This window comes from Nyctibius grandis, chromosome 27 (genome assembly GCF_013368605.1).
Source record: "Nyctibius grandis isolate bNycGra1 chromosome 27, bNycGra1.pri, whole genome shotgun sequence".
NCBI classification, from domain to species: domain Eukaryota; kingdom Metazoa; phylum Chordata; class Aves; order Nyctibiiformes; family Nyctibiidae; genus Nyctibius; species Nyctibius grandis.
Genome location: NC_090684.1, coordinates 508,990 through 533,668, shown reverse-complemented (window position 1 = coordinate 533,668; position 24,679 = coordinate 508,990). Strand labels below are relative to the sequence as shown.

Genomic DNA, 24,679 nt, shown 5'->3' with positions numbered 1-24,679 from the left:
CGAGGGGAAGGGGGATGTTTTCTCCTGAGCCTGCTTGGGATGGAGCCTCTGGCAGCCCCACACCGACTGGGTGGGCTGGGTTTGCCACTGGCTACTAGCCCTGCCGCGGGCTGGGCCCCGCGCCGCAGCACCGAGGGCTGCGCGTGGCCGTGTGTGCAGGGCTGCGGCGGGGAGCGCGGTGCCCGCGCCGGGCCCACCCAAGGCCGGCCGTGGGAGCGCAGCGGTGGGCAGCCGGGGCTCCTCCCACGAGGGAACAGCTCCCCTCTCGCGGGGGCACTGCCCGGCACAGGCAGCGCGATGGGCCATGAACGCGGTGCCAGTAAGAGGTGAGGAGGCGCAGACACCCCACCGGGAACACTCGTGGGGGCACCACAGCCCTTCACGCGCCCTCCGTGAGCCCCGGGCCCCCCGAGCAGGCCCTGCCCCGAGCGATGCTCGCTGGGGCCGCCCAGGAGGCGGCTGACGGCCCTGCCCCGAGCGCAGCGCAGGCCCCGCGGCGGGGCGGGGGGCGGCGGGAGGCCCGAGGGGCCGAGGTGGGAACCGAACCCGCGGGCCGCGACCGGCCGGGGCCGGTCTGAGTCGGACACGGAGGGGGCGGGGCTCGTGTGCGCCCCGCCCTCGCCCCGCCCCTCTCCCCGGCCCCGCGCAGCCCCGCCCCGCGCAGCGCGGCCCCGCCCCTCTCCGCCTGCGCGCTGAGGTGGCGCGGCGGGGCGGGGCGGGGCGCGGCGGCCGGTCCGGGCGGGCGGCGCGGGGCCGGGCCAGGCCAGGCCGGGCCGGGGGATGCGGGGAGCGGGGCCGGGCGGGCGGGCCGCCCGCGGGGCGCTGCCGCGGACGCTGCTGGTGCTGCTGGCGGCGGCGGCGCTGCTGTGGGCGCGGGCGGCCGCCGCCGAGCCCTGCGCCGCGCCCTGCTCCTGCCGCCGCGGCCTGCTGGACTGCAGCCGGCACCGCCTGCCCGGCGGGCCGGGCCCGCGGAGGATCCCGCCGCTGCCCGCCGGCACCACGGGCCTGTGAGTGAGCGCGGCGGGCGGCGGCGGGGCGCGGCGAGGCCGCGGGGCCTAACGGGCGGCGGGCTGTGCGCAGGCCGCGGCCTGACGGGCGGCGGCGGGGGGTGTGTGCGGGGCCGGGGCCTAGCGGCGTCCCGGCGGGGGTGCGAGGCCCGGCGGCAGAGGGCTGTACGAGGCCCGGGCCCGAAGGGGCCTCCCGGCCGCCGCAGCGGCTCTCGGGCGGGCGCGGCCGCCGCGGGGGCCGGCGGTGCTGGTGCTCGGTGCCCGTGAGCTGCTCCCGCGGGGCCGGAGCGGTCGGGTGCGGCGGAGCCCGGGAGTGCCCGGGCGGGCTGCGGCGGCCGCCGGCTCTGGAGCCTGGCTCGCAGGAGCGGCGGCAGCGGCCGAGTCGGAGCCGCCGGCGCGGAGGCGTGGGGTGAGGGTCTGGCCCCGCCGCCGCCCCGAGGGAGGCTCCGTGCCCTGGGGTCGCCGGGACACACGTTTCGTGCTTGTCTGGTCCTGCCGTGTGACGGTGACACCCGAGAGGGGCGTGCAGCCGGAGCGGGTTGTGGCTACTCAGGCGTTAGGTCACGCCGGTCAAGCCAGGACTTAATGTTGTTTCAGGTCAGGCCGCAGGACACGGTCCCTTACGGTTGCGCTTAGAAATACTCCCTCCAGCCCCGACAGCTGTGTGCCGTCGCACTGCCGGCTGCTTCTGGTTTCCTCTGCACCCCTTTGCTGCTTGGCGACTCAGTGACTCCCTCCTTTTCCCTCAGGAAAACCATTGTGCGCTCCCCTTGACATTTGCTGCCATTGTTTTTCCAAAAAAACCCACAAAGCAATTAAGAGCCACTCTTAGTCTCTGCTCGCAAGAGTTTAATTAGACAATGTGCTGAAGGGTGTTCGCGCGGGGTCGAGTGCTGTAAGCCTTTATCCTTCCTTGGCCGTTACTGTCATAGTGACCTCGGCGTTTGTCACCTTTGGCTGCAGCGTACCGGGATGGAAGAGGTGCTGAAGTACGAGGGATATCAAAAACCACCTCTGTGTACAGAGGAGTTCTCAGGCCCTCTTGGAGTGATCATGTTTCCTGGTTGATAGAAATAACAGTATTCCAGACCAGGAAAAAAGCCTGTTTGGGAGATAGTGCAAACACCCAAACCAATGTTCAGTTAAGGCCAGGAATTCCGCCAGCAGGACTCAGGAGTCTGATCTGTATTAAAAACTGGGCATGTCTAAGGCAGCTTGTCACCTTCTTGCCCCTTCGTGATTCTGTAGTTCTTTTCTTTGCCTGCACAGTAAACAATTGGAAATTTTGAAGAGAAAATGTGTATTTCAGCATAGAAATACAACTAACCTGGCTGTGAAACCTTTCGTGTTTAGAAAGGTACGAGGATATCTTAACGTTGGCACTTGTCAGGGAGGCCGTCAGTGCCTGGAAAAGCGAGTTGGAAGTTCATCAGGTGGCTAATAAGCCGAACGATATCCATGCTGTTTGGAGAGCAAGTTTACAAGCTTCAACAAATACTTGTCTCTTTCTCCAAGCTGATGGAGGGTGTGTTTAAAACTGCTTGGCACCAAACGCGGTGGGAAGAAGCGGTGCTGGCGCTGTGCTACGTTATGCAATCTGACATATGCTGCAAACAATAATTAAGTGTATGTTCTCTGTTGTGGCTTTCAGGATTTTGGCACACGAAGTGTGTGTGGGGGTGACGTTGTTTCTTCACTAGGACTTCGCTAGCAGTTCTGACTCTAAATGAGCTATAATGTGCACAAGCTGTTTAAAATTAATCAAAACTTAATTTTTCTCGCATGAAAAAGTCCCTGACGTGCTTCTCCCTCTCAGTTCTGTGATATCATTTTGCCTGACTTTGAGGACTAAAAATTCTCCCCTCCAGCTTGTTTGGTAATTGTGTGTGTGTTGTTCTTTTAGAATAAGCCTGCCTTGACTAGTCAGCTCCTTTGAAAAGCTGGGCAGGCTGAGAAAGGGGATCACTGCTACAGAAAACAGTTCAATAACGGGCATTTTGTAAGAAATTATTTTCATGTCCCTGGAAAGTTTTTCTGATTGTAGATAGAGTTGTAATTTAAAGGAAAAATGCTCTGATGAGATAATGATCTTTCTTTCAAGAAGCCTTTTTAACAAAGTTATTCGATTCAGAGAAATAGAACTGTCTAGACTTTGATCGTGAGTGACCACTAGAACAAGCCAGAGCCTCCTCTTCCTTTGGTGAAGGAGGAATTGTATGTATCAAAAATAAGGTTTAAAACTTTTTAGGTTGCATAAAGTGTACGTGTTGGTTTTTATTCCAGGAGCTAGAATAACTTTTCTTTTTGTTCTCTAGGGATTTAAGTCATAATCATTTATTGTCATCCAACTGGAGCATTGATTTGTCTGTTCATACACTACAAGAAGTGTAAGTTGCTTTTCATGAGGGTAAACTCTAAAGATTTTGTACCTAATTCTAATGAGTACATTTCATTACACGTCTAGATATCTGGTCTGACACGTAGAAATATTCAGTGCCAGTTAATTAAAAACGGGCGCTCTGTGTTGGCAGCACATTTTATGTTTTGACTGTAGCTGATTCTAAGTTAAAGAGAAGTAATAGTATCCATGAGAATGGTAAACACTAGTGAGCTTCATTATGAAATTGTTCAAATTATCAGTATTTAAGCTTTTAGGGAATCTTTTTGTCAACTGCTAAGTATTACTGACATAACCAAGTAGTTAAGTGTGTTGTGTGATAGAGTTATTTCTGCTGCATGCAAAAGGGTTTCTCTTTGAAGTGACAGTAATTTTTTTTTTTTTTAATTTTAGGAAGATGAATTACAATGAGCTGAGCGAAATTCCATATTTTGGAGAAACAACTTCTAATATAACTCTTCTCTCATTGTAAGTAATAGCTTGTCTGCCTTTTTCTCATTTAACAAATGGGAGAATTGTATTAGAGTTCTGCTGTCAAGTTGTAGGAAAACTTAGCTGCTTTTGTCTTGGAATACTGCTCATCTAAAGTGCTTTAGGGAATATGTAAGCACTCTTTAAAGAAATACAAATCAGTTAGACAATCAAGTCACCCTAAATTACAAATAAAATGCAGTCAACCAAGGCAGGCAGCTTTGAAGGGGAGGGATTTAATCTGGGAATGACAGTTCCCACAGGAAACAGCCCAACTACAGGCCCCAGAATTTGAATCTATTCATATGTCGGGGTGGCAAATAGCTCTTGGATTTTCAGTGTTGCTTTAGGAAATAACACTGAAGTGTGTGCTATGTGTCCCATTTAAGAGGATTGCTGATAATGTTGATACGTGGAATCCTATAGCTGTTTGAGCTGCACAACTTGAAGGATGGCATGGTTTGATAATCATATTTGTTGCTGGTATTTTTCAGGGTGCACAATACCATTCCAGAAATAAATGCTGAGCAGCTCCAAGTTTACCTTTCACTGGAAAATCTAGATCTTAGTTCTAATCTTATCTCAGAAATTAAAGCTTCTTCTTTTCCACGGATGCAACTGAAGTACCTGTAAGTATGAGTGGTCTGTTACGTCTGGGATTCCTGGCTCTACAACAGTAATGTTGAAGGCCTCACCTACTCTAAGTTACTCTCTCAAAGTAGGCAGCCTTTTGTGACTTTGGACTGGTAACAGTGCTCAACGTAGCTACAAATGTGCTCAAAATAAAATACGTCTCATACCAATCTGTGTTGCATTTTCTCAAATAGTATGGAAAACAATAACTGCTGTTGTCACAGTGCAGCCAGCAGGGACCCGGAATGATTTCTGCCCGTTTTGAGTATATCACTGTTGACACTGTCTTGACCGTGTCTAACTGAAGCGTGGGCATGCAGTAAGAATCAGCTCCTAGCACTGTTTCCTTTGGGAAAAATTATTTCGTTTGGTGTACCAGAATTCACATTTCTGATGTGACTTCACAAAGAACTTGAGTTCTAATAAAAGTTGTTGCTCTGAAGTGCTTGTATAGTTGTGTTCATAAAATTCTCCATATTCTGAAAGGTTTCTTTTCCTCTTCCTTTCCTAGGAACCTGAGTAACAACAGAATAACTACTCTAGAAGCAGGCTGTCTTGATAACTTATCTAGCTCACTGATGGTGGTAAAGCTGAACAGAAATAGGATTAGTGTGATTCCGCCAAAGATCTTCAAATTGCCTCACGTGCAGTTTCTGTAAGTAACAGTCTTGGAAGCTTAAAAACGTAGCGTTTTCAGCTGTGTTGTTCATCTCAGTATGTGTTCTTGACTTTCACAAAGTGGTGCTTATCAAAAGATGTGTTAATATTTGAATCTTACCTTTATATAAGGGAACTGAAAAGAAACCGGATTAAAATAGTGGAAAGTCTTACCTTCCAAGGACTGGAATCCTTAAAATCCTTGAAAATGCAGCGCAATGGGATTAGCAGACTAATGGATGGAGCGTTCTTTGGCCTGGGTAATATAGAAGAATTGTGAGTATGCCTGGTCGTGGAATTTCTTTTGGGGACGCTAGCTGTGGCGGGTTGTGTCCTGTATGGCTTCCCTTACGTCAAGGCTGTGCTGGGATGTTGATGAGCATCGTAGGAAATGAGTTCACAGATCTGTATTTTCCCGTTATGTTGGTGTCGTGTCTGGTTACTTCAGAGGTGGAAACATATCGGCTCTCTCCCAGCTTTTTCCCACTCGGTGATCAAGCATGCTTTGACTCTGTAGGTTGCTTTTTGATGGTTTTCATTTGCACTCCCTGAATGCGGGATGGTTCCTTGTTGTGTGACTGTTTGACAGAGATAGCGCAGGGGTGTGCCATGCAGTGTTAGCAAAAGATTTTTGAAAAAAGAAATAATCTTTGAGAACAGAGATTACAATTTAGCGTTTGCCACTGGATCACTGCAGCCGTTGTTGAGTTACTCAGTTCTTCACACACTTTTTTCACTCTTTTGCTTTCAGTGGAATGAATATAATCGTGCGTTTTGGGTTGCCTAAGGCTTAGTGTTAGTAAATGATTTTGAGATCCACAAGGTGAAATTTTATAAATATGTGTTTCATTGATTATCTGTTTAGCAAATGTTTTTCCTTCTGATTCCTTAGAGAACTGGAACATAATAACTTAACAGAAGTAAACAAGGGCTGGCTGTATGGTCTGCGGACATTGCAACAACTCTATGTCAGCCAGAATGCCATTAACAGGATCAGTCCAGATGCATGGGAGTTCTGCCAAAGACTTGCTGAGCTGTAAGTCCTGGCCTGCTTTGCATTGGGGATTTTGTAATGTTGCAATAACAGATTGGATAGCACATCTGGAGCAAGAATGAATTACCAAAGGAAGTACTCAATTTCCTTGTTAGCCCCATGGTAATGATGTGTATATAAGTGTTCTGATGGAGAAATTAATCAAAACTCAATAGTTAATCAAGTTCAATAGTATCTTCATAATTAATCCCCCTCTACTTGCCTTTAAAACGCGTGTTCAATGTTCCTAGGGACTTGTCGTACAACCAGCTAACTCGCCTCAAGGAGTCTGCCTTTGTGGGACTTGGCTTATTGGAGAAACTAAACCTGGGTGACAATCGCATTAGTCACATTGCTGATGGCGTGTTCAGAGGTCTGACAAATCTTCGAACCTTGTAAGTACAGAAAACTTGTAGTTAAAATCTCAGTTTAATGCCGTGAAGCTTTTGGAAGTAAAGACAATGAATATTGCGCTGTGCAGTGTCATGTGCTGTCCTGCCTGGTGTGGTGGGACTTGATAGTCTTTTGGTCTCTGCAGAGATAACACGATTCTGGCCCAGCTAAAACAAACCAACCATTTAATTTTAGTGGTGATAAGAAACAGTGGCTTGTTGACCTTGAGAGGCCGGTGGCATGTCACACCGGTTCTGAGGTGTGGATAGTCAGCTTGGGGGTAAGTGCCAGTTGTGGAGCGAACGGTCAGCCTGGACTCCTCTTTGTTCCAGAGGGTTTTGTTAGGGTTGGAACCTCAGAAACCAGGCGGTGCATCCGTTTGGTTGTGAAGGTCCGGTTTAGCCCACCCTGCTTGTGTGCTGAAGCCACAGGCGAGCGTGTGGGAGGAGTGTAGGTTACTGCATGCTGTCTGAGGCACAGCTCTGCACTTGCCAGGACCTTTCGTAGCAGCTGCAGCTGTTTGATATTTCTGACAAGAAGAGACTCAGTCCTGGCTCTTAATGAAAAAAAAAGCAGCGTCCCAAGTAGATCTGAGGGGTTGTAATCATCCTAAACAATGGGAGTTGAGAAAGGAGTGAAAGTTTATAACCCATCTGTCAGTTCATTAAATAAACGCTTAAATAAGCAAACTCGCCAGAGAGATTTATGTAAGCAGTTGTATTCTGTTAACCTTAATGCAACCTTTTAATGAAATAATTAAAACTAATTTCTTAGATTTAGGGTAGCATGAAAAAGAACAAGAGCAGATTAATTAGTAGGTTTTCCTGGGCTCCTCAGGGGTGTCAACAGCTGAGGGGCTGGCCCTGTGCTTTGGGGCTGGAATGTGCAGCGGAGGGCAGTGGTGGTTAACAAGGCTCCGAGCGTTCGTGCCCAGCCAAGCGTGAGCAGCCACCTCCTCTGCTCACACAATGAGGGGCTTTTCTTTCGGGTTGCTCACTCATTTTCCTAAGTGGTCTGAGTAGTGGAGTGTAAAAATACTTCAAACAACAGGAGATACCGTGTTGCTGTCGGATTAGTTCCATTGTTGCTTGTATACTGGTTGTTTCAATGCAGTGGCTGACGTAGATATTTCTCTATGCTCAGCTCCTGACGCTGTTCTGCAATGTCACTTTAATTAACGATAATAAACTGTGAAACTGTATGTTAACTACAAGGTAGTAAGAGCAAGGTAGGTGTCTCTTCCTTTAAACACACTCCTGTGTGCAGGGACTTCTGGGCCCAGTGGTATCAAAACAGACAAAAACTGTGGCTTTGACAAACTCTTGGCTCAGTCTGTGCCGTTCAGGCTAAAAACGCAACTGAATTTATTTCACCTTCTTTCTGAAAAGCATTTAATCCTCTCTGAACCGTACTGCTATATTGCTTGTGCTGTTTAGGCTGCTCTTCTATGTGAGGGGCCGAAGGGCTGTGCAGAGGTCAAACAGAAATCCCATTAGCTGGTAACGAGATCTGTGAGCAGAACATCGACTTCATTCTGAAAATCTACTACTTTGTGCCTGGCAGCCTTAGACTGTAACCTGTGTGTAATCTCTTAATATGCTCATGCTATTATAAGCCTGTTACTCAGGAATATTAATGCTGCTGGTGTATTGGTTAATTCACTTACATGAACCAGCTTGCCCCAGGAGCCTCTCCCAGCTTCTGGTAATAGTCCATCACATGACAAGTGCTAGTCAGACTGGGTCTTTCCTTAGATGCCACATCAAGAAGTTGTGCTTCAGAATTTGTTTGTGGTTCTGTGTGCAGCGCTGATCTTGAACAAGTCTATTTTCCCTTGCTTCCCTGGAATGGAATATTAATCTTCTGACAAGCTTAGTTTTATAAAAGATTTGAGACCTTCCAGGTGACGCTGGGCCAGAACACCACATCAGGCCTGTATGACAGTAAGTTCTCTGCCCTAGCTCACCACTGGAGTGGTCATGATGATGTTACAAGGCTTCTGTATAAGAAAGCTCTTCTCCTGCAGGGACTTGCGGAACAATGAGATCTCCTGGGCCATAGAAGATGCAAATGAAGCATTTGTGGGACTCGGCAGGCTGGATAAGCTGTATGTATTACAAACCATTGAAATGACAGTACTTCCCAGGCATGCAGAGTAGAGGGAGAGTGCAAAATGTTAAGTAAATCAATGACACGAGACAGGAAGCCTTTCTAGCTGGCAGCTGTATTCAGTGTGGTTCCACTTGTGTGCTACAACCTCTTGATGCAGGCTTGGGTTCCATGTTCAGGAGCATTGTATCTGTGTAGCACTGGATCACCTTGCAGCACCAGTTTGAAGAAGTGAAGCATAAGTATTTGACTTCATTTATTATTGAATAGCCCAGTCCTGCTGTGTGATGAGTGACACTTTTTGTGCTGCTTTAGCTTGGGTAAAAGTTATCAATTATAAAAAGACACACATCGAAGTGTTTTTGAGCAAATATGAAACACTATTGAAATAACAGCTTTCAGTACTTAAGACTATGCACTTTTCATCCAGTGCCATGTGCTTTGTAGGAAGCCCCATCCTGTGGAGCTACAGACATTGCTTATACAAACAGCTTGGTATGAGGATGCAGTCTCAGGAACTAACGTGATTGTGGCAGATTGGTATTACGAAGTTACTGCTCCACTCCCAAGTTCTGCTTATCAGTGTTTCATTCTGCTGACTTAAATTGTCTTCTAACACATCTCTAATCCAAACCTCTAAGTTAAGAATGGAAAAGAAACGCTGTTCTTGGGAAAGTTAGTTGAGCCTTTAAGCTCAAAAAATAGTATTTGATCTTTTAGCTTAGCTAGAATTAGAAAAAACTTATTTAAGCATCATAGGGAGCTTCTTTTGGGTCTTATTTGTCAACTCATGCTGACATTCAGACTGGTTTCTGGGTTTGGGGGCTTTGTCTTTCAGAATCTTGCAAGGAAACCAGATTAAGTCAATTACCAAAAAAGCATTCTCTGGTCTTGAAGGACTTGAACATCTGTAAGTACTTTACTCTGTAGAACTTCTAATTATTTGTCCACTCCAGTCTTGTATTGTCTGTCAAATTTTCAAGAATTTAACTGAAGGTAGCATATGAAATCATACTTACCCATTATTGTTCTCTTTGCTTAACTTACAGAGATTTAAGCAACAATGCAGTAATGTCCATCCAAGAAAATGCATTTGCCCAGGCTCACCTGAAGGAGCTGTAAGTTCGTGACAATTATTTACAGATTCTTTACAAGTCCTACCTTGTAAAGAATACTTCAGCCATTGTAGGATTAAATGTATAATAAATACCCATAGGCATAAAAAAATACTGTAAATCTTGAAACTTCTGAAAGTATATGGTTTAAGTTGTTTTGCTGCATGAAATCACATGTAGGAATGTAAAATACATAAATTTGAATCACACTTCTGTTTTGCCTTGTTCCTGCAGAATTCTGAACACCAGCAGCTTGCTTTGTGACTGCCAGCTGAAGTGGCTGCCGCAGTGGCTCACGGACAGCCAGTTACAGCAGGCTGTAAACCTCAGCTGCGCTCACCCTGAATGGTTAGCAGGACAGAGCCTTCTCAGTGTGGACCCTGATGACTTTGTCTGTGGTTTGTATTTTTAATGACTTTTGATATAAAAACACGGTAACAGATCTGTGCGGGTACCTTTCTGAAATCAGGCTGTAGCACTGCTGGAGGTGCTTGGTCTTGGCCATGATGCACACGTGGGCCTGTGTACATCACTGGGTCTGCCTTGGAGTTCGAGATTTAATTCTGTTTCTCTTTGTTTTCTTGTATTTGAGCACTGAAGCTAACCCGAGGGAGTAATCCTGTGAGACTCCATTGTTTTTCATTTAGGTTACTGTTAAAAACTGATTATGCTTCCATTCTCCCTGCTTGTGAATGCCTTTAGCTTTGGAAGGGCTGTTGGTTCTTGTCCGTACCAGCAAGGCTAGAGTAGTTAATACTCTGGCACGTTTTCTGATGCTCCATATCTGTGATGTTTATCTGGTCTCTACCACCACAGTTTCAGACATAAGCCTGTTTATTTTTGTAACCGAACTGTGAGATGGAAAACTGAGAGACTCTTTGCCCAGGGTCATGCGTGAAGTGTGTGGCAGGCCTGGAAACAGTCTGGTGTTCTGTTTCCTGGGTGAGCGATCTGATAAGTGTTACCCGTGTGTACGCAGTTCTTTTATTCTTTGGGTGGTGAAGGCTACGATAATCGTCACGTAGGCGCAGGCGCCCACTGCTCCACTCTAATATCACCACCGTGGTGCCTGACAGTGAGCACTGTGTGTGCCTGTGAGAATGTCTTTGCTGAAATAATAGGTATTGAGGTAACTCTCATCGAGTGGGATGAGGTAGAGTGAACTGCCAGCTTGCTCTGCTTTGTGTTTGTAGAACTTAAAGGCTCTTCAAGGTATTTAAACTATCTGAAAGTAAGTCTCAGTCCTTTGTGAAATAGCCCAGCTCTTCAACTGAGCAGGACTTTTGCGTGTGATCTAAACATAGCAAGTCCCAGACAGCTGTACAAAATGCAGGGCGCTGCTCGAGACCACGCTTCTACGCTGATTGTTCTCAGTGCTCATTCTCTGTGCCTGCCTGTGGTTCTCATCCTCTTGCACAGCTTGATTTCCAACTGAAAACAGCTGAATATGTGCACCTCAAGCAGCACATCTGTTCCCAAAGTTTTCTTTCTGCTTACATTGTCTTTTGAGTCAGTTTTCTTGCAATATTAATTGCAAGTTGAAGAGGAAAGTAACTAATCTTGGTGCTTTTATTTTCAGATAATTTCCCTAAACCGCAGATAAGAGTGCACCCTGAGACCACAGACGCTCTGCGAGGCATGAACGTGACTCTGACTTGCACTGCTGTGAGCAGCAGTGATTCACCCATGTCCACTGCCTGGCGTAAAGACAGTGAAGTATTGTACGATGCAGAGGTTGAGAATTTTGCCAGATATCAGCAGCAAAGTGGTGAGGTGGTCGAGTACACCACTGTCCTGCACCTTTTCAATGTGAATTTCACTGATGAAGGAAAGTATCAGTGCATCGTGACCAATCACTTTGGCTCCAATTATTCCAACAAAGCCAAGCTGACTGTCAATGGTAAGCACTAATGGTGACAAAGGAGAAACACTTTTAACCTAAAGCTTTATTTAAGTAGCCACACGTCTATTTTTCACTAGAGCTGGCCCAAAATAGTCTTGAAAGACTGTCTCACTGCTATTCAGAAGTATCAAGTGTCTTTTTACAAAGCAGGAAAGAAGTGATTTTCTGTGGGTGAAAAGCCTTCTGTGCACTTTTCAAAGGGGGCAGGTATCTCCCGTGCTTTCATTATAACGCAATTAATTGTTCATCTAGTTAAATGGAAGTAGAAGTCTCTTAAGCTAAAAGCTCCCTCTGCTGTCTCTTCAGAACTAAGCACCTTGCCCATGTGTTTGTCAAGGTAGGGAAGATTCAACTAAAAACAACTGGTGGGACTGGAAACAGACTGAAACATCAATTATGAAGTCCTTTGGTGTTAGCCATCATGATTCTATTTATTTTGTTTTGAGGGAAGGGAGGTAAGAAGACAATGTTCACATCAGTCAGTAGACCACTGATCCCCGTTGTATCTGAGAGCAGAGGTGGCGTGTGTGGCTTTTGCTTGTCCAGAACAGATAATGCAGACCTGGACTGACGAGATGGATGTTCACCTTCCCTGTTACCAGGGAAGAGGTGGTGTGACAAAGGGCTTATGAAGAAAGCTAAACCTTTTCCCTGTCTTTTCCCCATGGGAAATGTTGTCCTTCAGGTCACCTCAAATGACCACTGTAGATACTGTGTTTAACTTTGGAGGATAGGCTCTTAGAAATGGCCACTGAAAACTTGTGCAGTTCTTCAGAAGAATCTGCACCTCTCTCCTAGGGAGAACTTACAGGTGTGTTTCAGATTTGTTTGTTTTCAGATGCTCTCTGTCTTGTGGAGCTTTTGCCACTTTTTCTGTGGTACTGAAACCTATGTCTCCTTTGATCCAGAGCTACCTTCCTTCCTGAAAACCCCCATGGATCTTACTATCCGCACTGGGGCCATGGCCCGGCTGGAGTGTGCTGCAGAGGGCCACCCTACTCCCCAGATCTCCTGGCAGAAAGATGGGGGCACAGACTTCCCTGCTGCCAGAGAGAGGAGGATGCACGTCATGCCTGAGGATGATGTGTTCTTTATTGCAAACGTAAAAATAGAAGACATGGGCATCTACAGCTGTATGGCACAGAACACTGCAGGGGGCTTGTCAGCAAATGCCACGCTGACTGTGTTGGGTAAGTGGCCTGCTGATCTGTGCGTGCGTGTGGATCCCTTCCCTTCTGCAGGGGTCATGTAGCTTATCTGTAAGCAGCGAGCTTAAGTCCTAAAGAATGAAGTGAAAATACAAAGAGCAGCGCTTGACATTGTTTTTGAACAGTGAAGCTTTAGAAGCTAAGCTACAGTGCTGACCAGTGAGGTTAGTGTGATCTTTGCAGGAGAGAGCTCGGGGGCGTATCAATCCAGCAGTGCAGACTGGATAGATTTGTCTTGGAACAAATTTAGTCACAGGTAACATGAACTATGCTGAGTAGTAATGGAAGGACAGTTCTTCTGGAGTGCACTGTTTTTTGAAGACGCTGACTTTTAACATTATGGTCATGTGCAAATTCAGAATTGGAATACATAAAGCAGACTGTGGCTGGCGTGATTTTGGGGGTGTTTGCTGTGCCTGCATTTGCTGCAGTGATCCACAGGAGAGCTGAACTCGCAGGATTTCCTGACTCCTGTGTTTCATTGCTCAAGTTTAGATTCAGGCTGTAAGATCAGATTTTTAACTATCGTGGAGTACACGCTGGTGTTGCACAATAAAGTTATCTTAGAATTTTTTTTTCCTCCACTGCCACAGAAACCCCATCCTTCGTGAGGCCCCTGGAAGACAGAACGGTAACGCGGGGTGAGACTGCTGTCTTGCAGTGCATAGCTGGTGGCAGTCCTGCCCCTCGCCTCAACTGGACTAAGGACGATGGCCCTCTGACCGTCACAGAACGGCACTTCTTTGCTGCGGCAAATCAGCTCCTGATCATTGTGGATGCTGGGCTAGAGGATGCTGGGAAGTACACGTGCATCATGTCCAACACGCTGGGCACCGAGCGTGGCCATATCTACCTCAATGTCCTGGCTTCCCCAAACTGTGATTCCTCCCAGAGCGGCATTGTCCACGAGGAGGATGGCTGGACCACAGTGGGCATTGTGATTATCGTGGTGGTGTGCTGTGTTGTGGGAACCTCCCTGGTATGGGTCATCGTGATCTACCACATGAGGAGGAAGAGTGAAGATTACAGCATCACTAACACAGGTAAAGGGCAAAAGCAACAGTCTTCAGCACTGTTTTTAGTCCAAAACACTTGTTAAGAGTGTGAAATTTCTGGATTCATCACAGATGGATAAGGTTTGAATATATATATTCAATATATATAGATAACAACTGAAGATTTCCTTCTAAAATATCTTCAGGGATTTGCTCAAATTCCTTCATTTAGAGGTTTTTTTTAAATATCAAAAGTGTGTGAATTTTATTCCTTATACACTAGATTTGTTCTGCACTGAGGGAAAACAGTGAAGTTTGGAAATAAATATTTGAACAAACTTTCAAATGTTTTCAGGATCTGGAATAATGTGTGTAAATTTCCGTTCTGGCCCTGTTAGTTTTGAACTATGGATTTTTAATCACTGAGGTAGAAGAAAGATAACTCTATGTGAGTTGAAATTCTGGATGACCTCTTTGTTCATGTGGATAATAGTGTTGGTCCTGCCTTGGAATCTTCACACGTAGCTGTTGGTGTAATCAATGTTCATTCTGCCTTGCAGAGGAGATGAACCTGCCTGCAGACATCCCCAGCTACCTGTCCTCCCAGGGGACTCTGTCAGAGCCTCAGGAAGGCTACAGTAACTCCGAGGCAGGAAGCCACCAGCAGCTCATGCCTCCAGCCAGTAGCTACGTGCATAAAGGCACAGATGGTAAGCGGAGCCCTCACGTGTGTTGCTTGTTTCAGCAGGGTGCCAGGGCACAGTCTAGCCCTCGTAGCTGGCAGCAGTGTTGCACGGTGCGGGGCAGTACGGCACGTTAACATCAAAGGTGACTTCCTAGAGGAGAATGCAGGTTGATCCAAACATTTCCATTGATAGTTCTGAGTTTGAGGCATCTCCTGTTTTTCTTCTAGTGTTTGTTTATATTTTAGTACCAAGGCTTCTGCATTCCCTGTGCATCGTTTGATCTTTGGTCCAGCAAGGTCTGGGCTCACATCTGCTGTGAGTGCCTGTGCATGTAGATGTTGTGACTGCTGTCCTTCAGGTGCCAGAGTAGTACGGTTCCCTCCAGAGGCTCTTTATGCCGCTGTAAAACGTGATCATCCTAAGACATGAAAGAGTCTGTGGGAATCAAGCATCCTTATCCTCTCTGAGAGTGTTTTGTTTTTCCATCGTGTCTGTCAGGTGGCGCAGCGCCGTTGGTGATCTGCTCAGACTGTTACGACAATGCAAACATCTACTCCAGGACACGAGAGTACTGTCCCTATGCCTACATCACAGAAGAGGACCCCCTGGATCAAACTCTCCCCAGTCTCATGGTGCAGATGCCTAAGGAAACGTACGCAGCACGCACCCAGCACGAAACCAGTGCTCTTGATAGTCTCTTAGCAGACAGAGACATGTCTGTCTTCCTTACCAACCACGACAAAATAAGTGAAAAGAAAATCTCCTCCCAGCAGATTAATGGTGAGTGTCCCCTTTTCCCACTTGCTGCTTTGTATTCCCTGGTAACTCTGGCCTGCCTTGTGCTGCCCTTCACTGCTGATACACAGATGATTCTTCAAGTGACCCTAGTTTGTGGAGTAGCTCATCTGTTTATTAACCACCTGTTCTCGGAACTAGCCCTCAGTTTGCATCCAGTACCCAAGAGCTGACGAGGGTGATCTCTTTTAAAAGATAGTATTTCTTAATCTGCAGTTCATCTCTTAAAGCTTGTGGAACGGGATCCCTTGCATGTTCTTCAAGGACATCTATTAGCCAAGAGTTAAAGCTTCACATAGGAAGTTCAAGTAGCCCTTCTGTTTGAGCTGGCCTGAGTTTCAGAGAACTCCAGTTTCTCCTAAATTGATTGTTGACTTTCTTCCTGGTAGCCTTTTTAAAATTCATACTGAAGCTGTGTGTGTTGTTTCTGGTTAGTGTAACAGATTGCTGAAATGGGAGAGCATCCAGTCAAGTGTGCTCTCAAAAACAGGGAAAATAACCTCAGAAGGACTGTTACTGCTGAGTCGCACAACTCGAATCTGTCTAAAATTTGAGTGTGTTTATCATGAACTCACTCCTGTTCATCTTCTAATTTTCTTCCTCAGAACCCTTTCCGATTCCTATATGGGGAGTAAACAAAGACCTGGCGTGCTCTCACTCACACTTTCTGCATCAGCAGTCGGCCCGTGAGACCCCACGACCCCTCCGGAGCGAGGGCGTTATCGACAGTGACCGGGAACAAGCTTGCCACAGGTTACGTGAACATAAATTTGATTTTAATAGGACACGGAACATTCATGACTATAGTGAAACCACATAAGACACTAAAATGAAGTCTTGAAAGCAAATCCCTATCAACTGACTTTTTGTATTTACTACCTCAGGAGTAACCCCAAGGCCAAAGATGCGTGTGTACGTGTGTCTACAATTACAGGCTGACTAAACAGAGTCGGACTCCCCAGGAGGAGGTGGCACATGCCCTTTTTCCTTGGATTTCTGTGCATGGGAAAATGGGAATGTGCAACAGAACACGTGGATGAATAGCACTATCCACAGGAATAGCATTAAAACATGGATTTTCTGATGTTGGAAGCAGCCTTTGTGCTGCTCCATGCTTTGAAAATCTCTCAAGAATGCAGAGCCATTTCAGACTGCATTGTCTGCTTGAAAACAAATGTTCAGGGCCTCCTCGTGGAATTCCCCAGTAATTGTAAGCATAAAACTCTTGGCCAGCTTTTTGTTCCTTAGACTTTTGGCAGGCGCCTGTTACCAGTCTAACTTTGGGGCTTGTTTTCTCCTATGAATAGTGGACTCCAGTTGTAAATAAATCTGCATTTATAAATATTTTGTATACACTAAGCATATAAATGTGTTGGCTGTAATGTAAATATATTTTTTATTATGCCAAAGTATGTATCATACGGTTAGTCTTGACAGCTGCATATCAAGCCATACGGGGTTTTTTTGGTGGGACTGAGAGCTTGTTTCTGAGGGGACAGAGCTGTCCTTTGGGGAAGAAGTGAATTTACTGTAGGTACGTGGTGAAACTGTGATTGATGAATGTCATTGTTACATACAACTCTGTGTGCGTTAAGCCTGGCTGGCCTGACTGCAAGCTGATCCGTTCCGTGATGTTCGCAGAATTCCACGTTTGACCCGTTTAAGTGTTGAGAGTCCTTAGAACTCTGTGTTAGGCACCCGTCTTGTCCAGTGGAGCGTGGAGCCCAGCAGAGCCCGTGTTATCCCCTAGTCCAGGCTGAAGTATCCAGCTTCCCAGATGTTCTTGTAAATAGGAAACTCAAAGAACAGTACACAAAATGTTTCCTTCTGGTCACCTGGTGAAATAGCTCTGAGATGGGAGGTTTGAGTGGTTTGTTTCAGAAGTTTATCTAAGCTTTTATCTTTAAAAAAAGCCTTTGTATTGTGTATGTTGCAGAGAAGGCTCCATGTATTTTTCCTGGCTGACAGATAAGTGAACTTTTAACAAGAATGTTGTGATGAAAAGCATGGAAGAAACTGGGAGAGCATTTGATAAATACTCAGTGAACTACACTGTGGATTTTTTCCTCTGTGCAGCCAAGAGGCATGTGTAGTTTAAAGCACTTGTGTCCTTTTCTGTCCTAAAATATCCGGCAAAATTATTGCCCTGTTGAACTCTCTAATAGTTCCCTAGAGCTCAGCAGGGCCAAAACGTTTACATATTTGACAGGTGAGAAATGAAACAATATGCAGGGAACAGCACAATATTGAAAATCCAGTACTTGTTGAGACAGAGAAAGCGCAAACTTCATTAGTGGAATGTGCTGACAAAATTAGGAGGAAGAACATTATAAAGACTTCCTGAAAAGTTCTTTCTTCTGGGAAAATGCATCTTTGTGTAGCAGGGGTTAAAGACTCGTCAGTGATGGGTTTCCAGCGAGCATGTTGTGCTCTGCGCTAGAGTGCTTCGACTTTATGCTGTATACTCCTGCCTAGAGCAGGGGGCTTTCTTCCTAGGCGTTGTTGCATTTTTTTGAGCTGTAGGATATGTGCTAAAACAAAAACAGCTGCGTGGTGTATTTTTATCAAGACAGAAAAACCTTTTTGGATGAGCCCAAGAGAGGTGTGTGAGGCTTCCCATTGATCCCTTCCTAGCAGAAGGGTGTGTGGCTGAGGTGTCAGATGCAGTCACGCAGGATCACAGCTGAAACTTTTGAGACTGTGGATTATTGGAGTAAATGAGTGAGGAAATGCTGGGAATGATGATGATTCTCCTGCAGCTCTTTGGGCATGAGTAACAGTCAGATCTATGGAAATGAGCAAATATTATCAAGGGCTCTTACCCTGCTCTCAAAGCAACTTGCTTTGATAGCCAGCAGCTTTAGTAGGAAGAGGATCCAATTGTCCTTGACCTTTGGATAAAGTAGAGAGAAACACAGGTGTGTTAAACTGTTTTGGGCTCTAACATCTGAAATGTTTGAATAACATACATGCTACAAGAAAATTCTTAAGTTCATTCCTTTCTGGTTTTATTTCCTCCAGGCTTTTCCTTTCCAGACAGCGTTTAAGACATGGTGCTTATTTTCAATCCAAAGTTGTCTCTTGCAGGAACCCAGTGCTGTTGGTTTAAATCCAGATGAGAAAGGTCAGGTCAGGAAACTACAGCAGCAGCAAAGCCTCGTCCTTTCGGGCTGCAGCAGCAAAGCCTCATCCTTCTGGGCTGCTCGCTGCTTTCTCCAGGCACACGCACAGGCTGCTGTGGCAGTGCTGCTTGGCACGTGCAGAGCCACGATTTCCCGCTAGCGCGAAGGCAGCACCCCTGCTCTGCTCTGTCTCCCGTCGCCATTTGGCAAATCCTTGTTACTTTTTCTCTCATCCCTCTCTGCTGTGGGGCTGAGCTCATACAGCTGTGTCACGGTACTGCTGTTGGTGTCCAGACCTTAGGCGCACTTGGGCACAACTCCGTAGGGTGGTTGAACTCCCTTTAGGTAGGTCAGATGTGCTTGGCCAAGACCAAGGCTTTAAAATCAGTGCTGTCTGCACCAGAACAAACTGAAGTGCTGGCTCTGGAAGCTGCGCTGATTTCTGTGAGATGTTGGCCTATAAAAGCTGCCGTTATGAATTAGGACATTTGCATCCTTCCACGAGCAGTGGTATCTCTTTGAAGTCTATAAGCTGGTTGTAAATAGCTGGAGCTTGTAAGTAGGTGAACACCTTGCTGTGCTTAGCATTGTGGAAAAACTTCCTAGGCAGAGTGGCAGAAAAAATCGTGTCTCTCTTCCTTCCCCTTTCCTCCCGGAGGAGCAGGTGGGACAGAGTGGCCGTGCTGTTTGCAGCAAACAGGAACAGCTTCTTCGATCAATGCCAAAGCACTAACAGAACAGGAGCTGGGGGTTCGTAAGACAGCATGAGCAAAGCTGCTCTTTTCCCTGTTGCTATTTCCTAGTGTCTATTTATATTTTTTTCACATAAGAATGTATATTTTGTATAGCATGTGTAATATATGTTTGTTTATTGTAATATACCTTCATTCAATAAAATGCTATATACATAGAGCATCCAGTGTGACTTTGTTAGTTTGCAGATTAAATAATTGATTTTTCTTCTGTGATATTTAATTTTCATAGGGAAAAAAATACAGTGAACTTTGCCATCGGGACGTGTTCCTGGGCAGCTGGCTCCCTGCTTGGTGGAGGGTCAGACAAGGTGCCCTCCAGAGCTCCATTCCAGCCTCACCCCTTCTCTCATTCTATGACTCTTATTTCAGTTTTCCAGTAGGAAACACCCCGTACCCGTTTCTGAAAACGCGTGGGTAATTCCCCAGCGGTGCTGCTGGCTCCGGGCCAGGAGACCCGCGATCACTGTGCTCCCAGCGCTGTCCTGCTGGTCACATCCTTTGAAGTACCAAAGAGATTTTCTTTCCAGCAACAGACTGTCAGCATGAATGAGTTGGTGAGAGCGTGGCCCTGCGTAGCTGCTGCAGGAGGGGAGAGGTGCCTCCTGCCCCACCAGCTGCCATCCATCCTAAAAGCCAGCGTAAGTTTCTTATCGCTTTGAGGAACTTACTCTGTTTCTGTCGCTGGGTTCTTGTGCTGGTTCATGCTCTGATAATCAATCACCTTTGCACTCCTGCGCTCCGTTTTGTGTGCTTCACTGTTTTACCTGTTCACAGCTCTCAGCACATGTAGCTTTTCCCAAGTCAACCCGAGCTCCTGTAGCTGCCTCATCCTCTGTTCTTGCTGGCACCCGAGGAAATCGTGGTTCACGAGAGCTGGGTGCACACGCAGCCTGGCCGTTGAGCACGCTGCTGCTGGAGCACAGCACACGCCAGCCCCCGGCGCAGGGCGTTCCTCTCCCGGCCGTAGCAGCCTGGGTTTGGCAGGGAGCGTCCCCGGCGCAGCTCCCGGGAGCACCCACCAGCCCAGGCAGGGCCCCGGGCAGCTGCAGGAGCCGGCTCTGCGGCAGAGGCCGGGCAGGCGCTGGCAGCCCCGCCGCGGGTCCCTGCCCGGTGCTCGGTGGCAGCGTGCGACGCGTTGGGCAGCGCTGCCGGATTCCCCGTGGCCTGTGTCAGCTCCCCCGCGCAGGGCAGCGTGTCGTGTCCGTAGGACCTACAACAGCCGAAACGCAAAGCCGGGCTGTAAGCGAAGGTCAGTGCTTCTGTTGTCTCCTTTTATAGCAAGAGTTAAAGGGCTGCCCTTTCTCTGTGCACAAGCTCTTGTATTTATCAGCTCACACGCCTGATAACCAGGATTGCTCCAGCGCCGACCCGGCCTCGGGCCGTGCCTGGCTTACAGCTGCCTTGGGGTTTCCTGAGGGACCGGAGCTGAAGCATTCACAGTGTCCGCAGCATCCCCACATCCCAGATGGCCTCAACGACACGAGCCTGCCCCACAAGCCTTGATCTGTCCAGGAGCACGAGTGTTGCAGAACCCCACCCCATCCTGTGATCGTTCCAACAAGATGCTCGGGAAAAACCAGCTCTTGCCTTCCCTGGTAAGTTCAGCTCTCCCTGGTTCATTATGTACATCTCAACCCTGGCACGGTGTCAGAGAGCCAGGAGCTATTGAAGATAAGATCATGAATAGTTAATGTTCTCAGTTACCCGAGCATATTTAAAAATTAACACTGAAGGCTGGTGCTGATGAGATTAAAAAAAACGGGTCATCAAAGAGAGGAAAAAACAGAAAACAATTGCATCTACCCTCGGGCTTCGCTAATGACTGAGTTTTTGTGGAAGATCCCATCCCTTCCTTGCTTTAATCCTTCGGTGGTTTAAAATACTGGATACCTCATTAAACCACCTTCCTTCCCACTTGCCAGATTCTCCTCTGCTCCTCCCCTCCCGCGGGAGCTTGTGGCCCCTTCAGGTGTGTTTCCAGGCCTGGGAGCGATGCTGCTGGTCGATGCCGTGAGCGCCTGCCCCATGCCCAGCCGGTGCGGTGCCGGAGCCGATGGGCACGTCGGTGTGACGGCTTCGGTGACCCGGCATGGGGAGAAGGGGTGCGTGTCCCGGGAGGTTGGCAGAGCCCTCCGAGCTGCTGCAGCCCTGGGGACGCGCTCCCCCTCCGGGAGCAGCCCCCGCTGTCCCTGGGTCCCTCCAGGCTCCCGCTTGGGAAGGTCCTGTCCTCTCCTCGTGGGGCAACAGCTTTGCCTTCTGCAAATGGAGCCCAGCCTTTCGAGTCCTTGGGGTTGGTGCTTAACAAGGGAACGAGCAAATAACCGAGATGGAAAGAGAAGCCAATCCTTTGGTGTGTGGGAACCCCGGCAGGGCTGTGGCAGGGCCGGCTCCGGTGCCAAGGCAGCCGCAGCTCTCGCCTGTGCCAGGAGCCCTCCCCGGGCTCGGGGCTGCTGCTCCCCACGCGTAGGAAGCTGGAAGAGACACAGGATCCTTTTTCAGGATGAAACCAGGCATTTGTAGGCAGGCAAGTACAGGGAAAAAATAAACTCTAAATGCTAATTTTTATGGCTTTTGCCCTGAAGCAGCTACCTGGGAGAACCAGCGGCAGGGAGCGGGGTTACCTCCCCCCGGGATGGGCGGCCGCCTGCAGCGTCGTGGGAGCACCAGGGCCCGGCAGCACGGACCGGGCGCGGGTGTCTGCGGGGCGGGCGGCACCGGGCGCGCGAACACGCCGTGACTGCTTGTGGATCCCGTCGTCAGGTGAGCGAGGGGCTGTCGGCTCCTGTCGTGTGTCCGCCTGCTGCTGGGGATGAGACTTCCAACAGGCTTCAGGAGGGCGGGTGGGCTCGGACCCGCCGGGTCGGGGATGGGGAGGGAGGAGGAGAGCTCTTGTGGAATGGGAAATGGGCTGAAGCGCGGCACAGCGGAGAGCGGGGCGACCTCGGAGCCGGGCCTCCAGCCACGGGCCTCTCCCTGCCCTGGGAGGCAGGCCCGGACTGGGCTCCTATTTGCAGGGAAATGGAGCGCTATTAAGGCTGCTGCTTATCTCATTTTCTCCCAATGAGATGCTATCGATCTGCGCTGGGGAGGGACCTACGCTGATTAAACCGTGAGCGTTTATCGACGGCCCTGACGGCTGCTGCGTTCGGCCGCGCGCCCGGGGGGAGCCGCCGCTGCCGCGGGGTCACTCCTGCTTGGCTGCCGCCTTCTGCTGGGGATGTTTCGTGTCGGGGTTTGTCTCACAGCTGCTGCGTCCTGCGGAGGGGAGCGCGCCGCAGCCCATCACGGGGAGCAGGGGTGGCAGAGCTGTCCCACCCCCTGGGCCGTGTGACAAGCCCAGGTGGCCGAGCCGTGCGGGTTCAGCAGCTCTTCGCAGCCGGCAGGACCCCGCTCCGTGCCCGGGCTGGGGGTCCGTGTGCGGCGGGCAGCAGCGGCACGAGGTGAGCTGGGCCAAGGGAAGGGTTAAAGCTCCGTCCCCAGTCTCGGAGGGCGCGGATCACAGATCACGGCTCCATTCCAGCCCATCTCTCCTGGCAGAGGCAGATTTCCTCTAAATGAGATCCTCTCGCACATAACTCGCCTGTAACACGGGGGATAACTGCTCCGCTCATCGCTGTGAAGGTTCAATTTCACATTAGGTTTAATGTCTCTTCCGAAGACTTATACGTGTAATTCATCCCAGCATTTAGAAAAATCTCCCGTGTCCTTGCTCAGATTTATCGTTGATGCCGTTCTGCCTGACGCGGATGTTGCAGGCGCATCTATCGAGCAGTGGGCTGTGATTTGTGGCTCGCCAAAGGGGATTTCAGGATGCAGAAATAAATGTGCCTGACTCGATTAATAGCTAATAGCCTGCTGAGAGCGTCCCTGGCAGCGTGCTTGGCCTAGGAAAGGACTGGCTGAAGAGAGTGAGGAGCTGTTCTGCAGAGCAGGACGGATCCCCTTCTGAAAAATTTTAATTAACTTAAAACAAATGCACAGGAAAGGGCCAGCCATTAGCTGCCTCTGCTTCCTGAGCCTCATCCCTGCTAATTAAGCAGTGTGTCAGTGCAAGTGACCTCCAGATAACACAGCACCCAATTTGCATTTAAATTAAAAAACATATTTTTAAAATAAAGGTTTCATTAAGCCCTGTTTGTTTGTCTTTCCAGGCACACACGTTACCAAACCCTTCACGGATTTTTATCGACTGGCTTTTGGACTGAGCTGGGCAGGTGCAGACCCTCCCTGCCCTCCGAGTAGGAGCCCCGAGAGCCAGGCAGGGAGATGAGGCGGGGGCTGCTGTGAGCCCTGGGGGCCGTGCTCCTGCCCCACGCCATCCCCTTGGGTCCCGGCAGGGTGTCTGGGGGAAAGAAATCCAGGTCAGCGCAAAAACTCTCTCTCTGAACATTAAATATTTATCCGTGTTTACAGCGTGTTCCAGCCCCGGCCGCAGAGGAGGGCAGCGATGCCAGGAGCCACGCGCACGCGTGTCCCTGAGCCAGGCTGTGGGTGTGACGGGGGGCCACGGGCCCCGCAGCCCCACGGCTGGCCCTGGCCCACGTGCCCGTGGCTCTGCTGCTGCCTTGGGAGGGCCCTGGCCGTGCTGAGGTTTGCAGCACTGGTTAATGCTGGTTAATGGCGAGGGGCAGCTGGTCCCTGGAGCTGGCGGCGGAGGAGCGGGTTGTGGGGCGCTGGCCGGGAAGGGAACACGCGGAGGGAGGACACCGCTCCTCCGAGAGCCGATATCCCAGTGCCAGGGAGGGGTTTGGTCTGCCCGAGAGCTCCGGTTACGCTCCGCTCTGGGAACAGTCGCACCTTTGCAAAGCGACTGACACTTCCCACGGCTCGCTAGAAATCCCTTGGCAGCGGCGCGGTTCCTCCGGCTTTGTCCAGCTGGAGGGAGCTGTTCCTACCCCAAAGCACCGTACACAGCGGCCGAGGGGTGCCGAGCCCGGGGGCTGTGGGGCCGGGGCTCTGCCGCCAGCGCCTGCGGTGATGGATCCCGCAGGATCCGCAGGTGCAGCATGAGCCCAGCGAAACGCTCGGCTGTGCTTGTTGGAAGCCACCAGGGCCAGCACTGCTTTTTTGCTGATAACTCTTGTTTTTAAATTAGCTGCATGTCATAGTGGTAACTAATGCACCTTGTAAATGAAGAGCGTTCAAAGCCCGGCTGGAGCGAACAGCCTGTGCTGCAGGTACAGCGAGTCCTGTGCCACAGGGAGAGCAGGCAGCAGCGGTGCCTGGGAGCAGGTTCCCTCCTGGACCGCTGCTCCATTTGCCTTTTAAGCTTTAGTTCCCACAACATATTCCACGAGCTTTTCCCATAAGCATAAATCCGGGAGTAGCTTTGATGGGAACATGAAGGTTTCGGCCCGTCCGCAGAGCTGCTGCCCAGCTCCGGGCTGGCTGCACCGAGG

General features: G+C 49.2%; 1 protein-coding gene across 1 annotated transcript; it reads left to right on the top strand.

The window, feature by feature from the left end:
* Nucleotides 1–909: 909 nt before the first annotated feature.
* LRIG2 (leucine rich repeats and immunoglobulin like domains 2) lies at nt 910–19,438 on the top strand. The gene is made up of 18 exons (XM_068419309.1): nt 910–1,007; nt 3,323–3,394; nt 3,799–3,873; nt 4,371–4,505; nt 5,021–5,164; nt 5,299–5,442; nt 6,059–6,202; nt 6,451–6,594; nt 8,619–8,699; nt 9,540–9,611; nt 9,751–9,819; nt 10,051–10,214; nt 11,396–11,716; nt 12,628–12,909; nt 13,521–13,970; nt 14,483–14,632; nt 15,107–15,388; nt 16,009–19,438. Exons 3-18 carry the CDS (start codon nt 3,803–3,805, stop codon nt 16,221–16,223), a joined length of 2,868 nt encoding a protein of 955 aa, XP_068275410.1. The 5' UTR covers nt 910–1,007; nt 3,323–3,394; nt 3,799–3,802; the 3' UTR covers nt 16,224–19,438.
* Nucleotides 19,439–24,679: the final 5,241 nt, after the last annotated feature.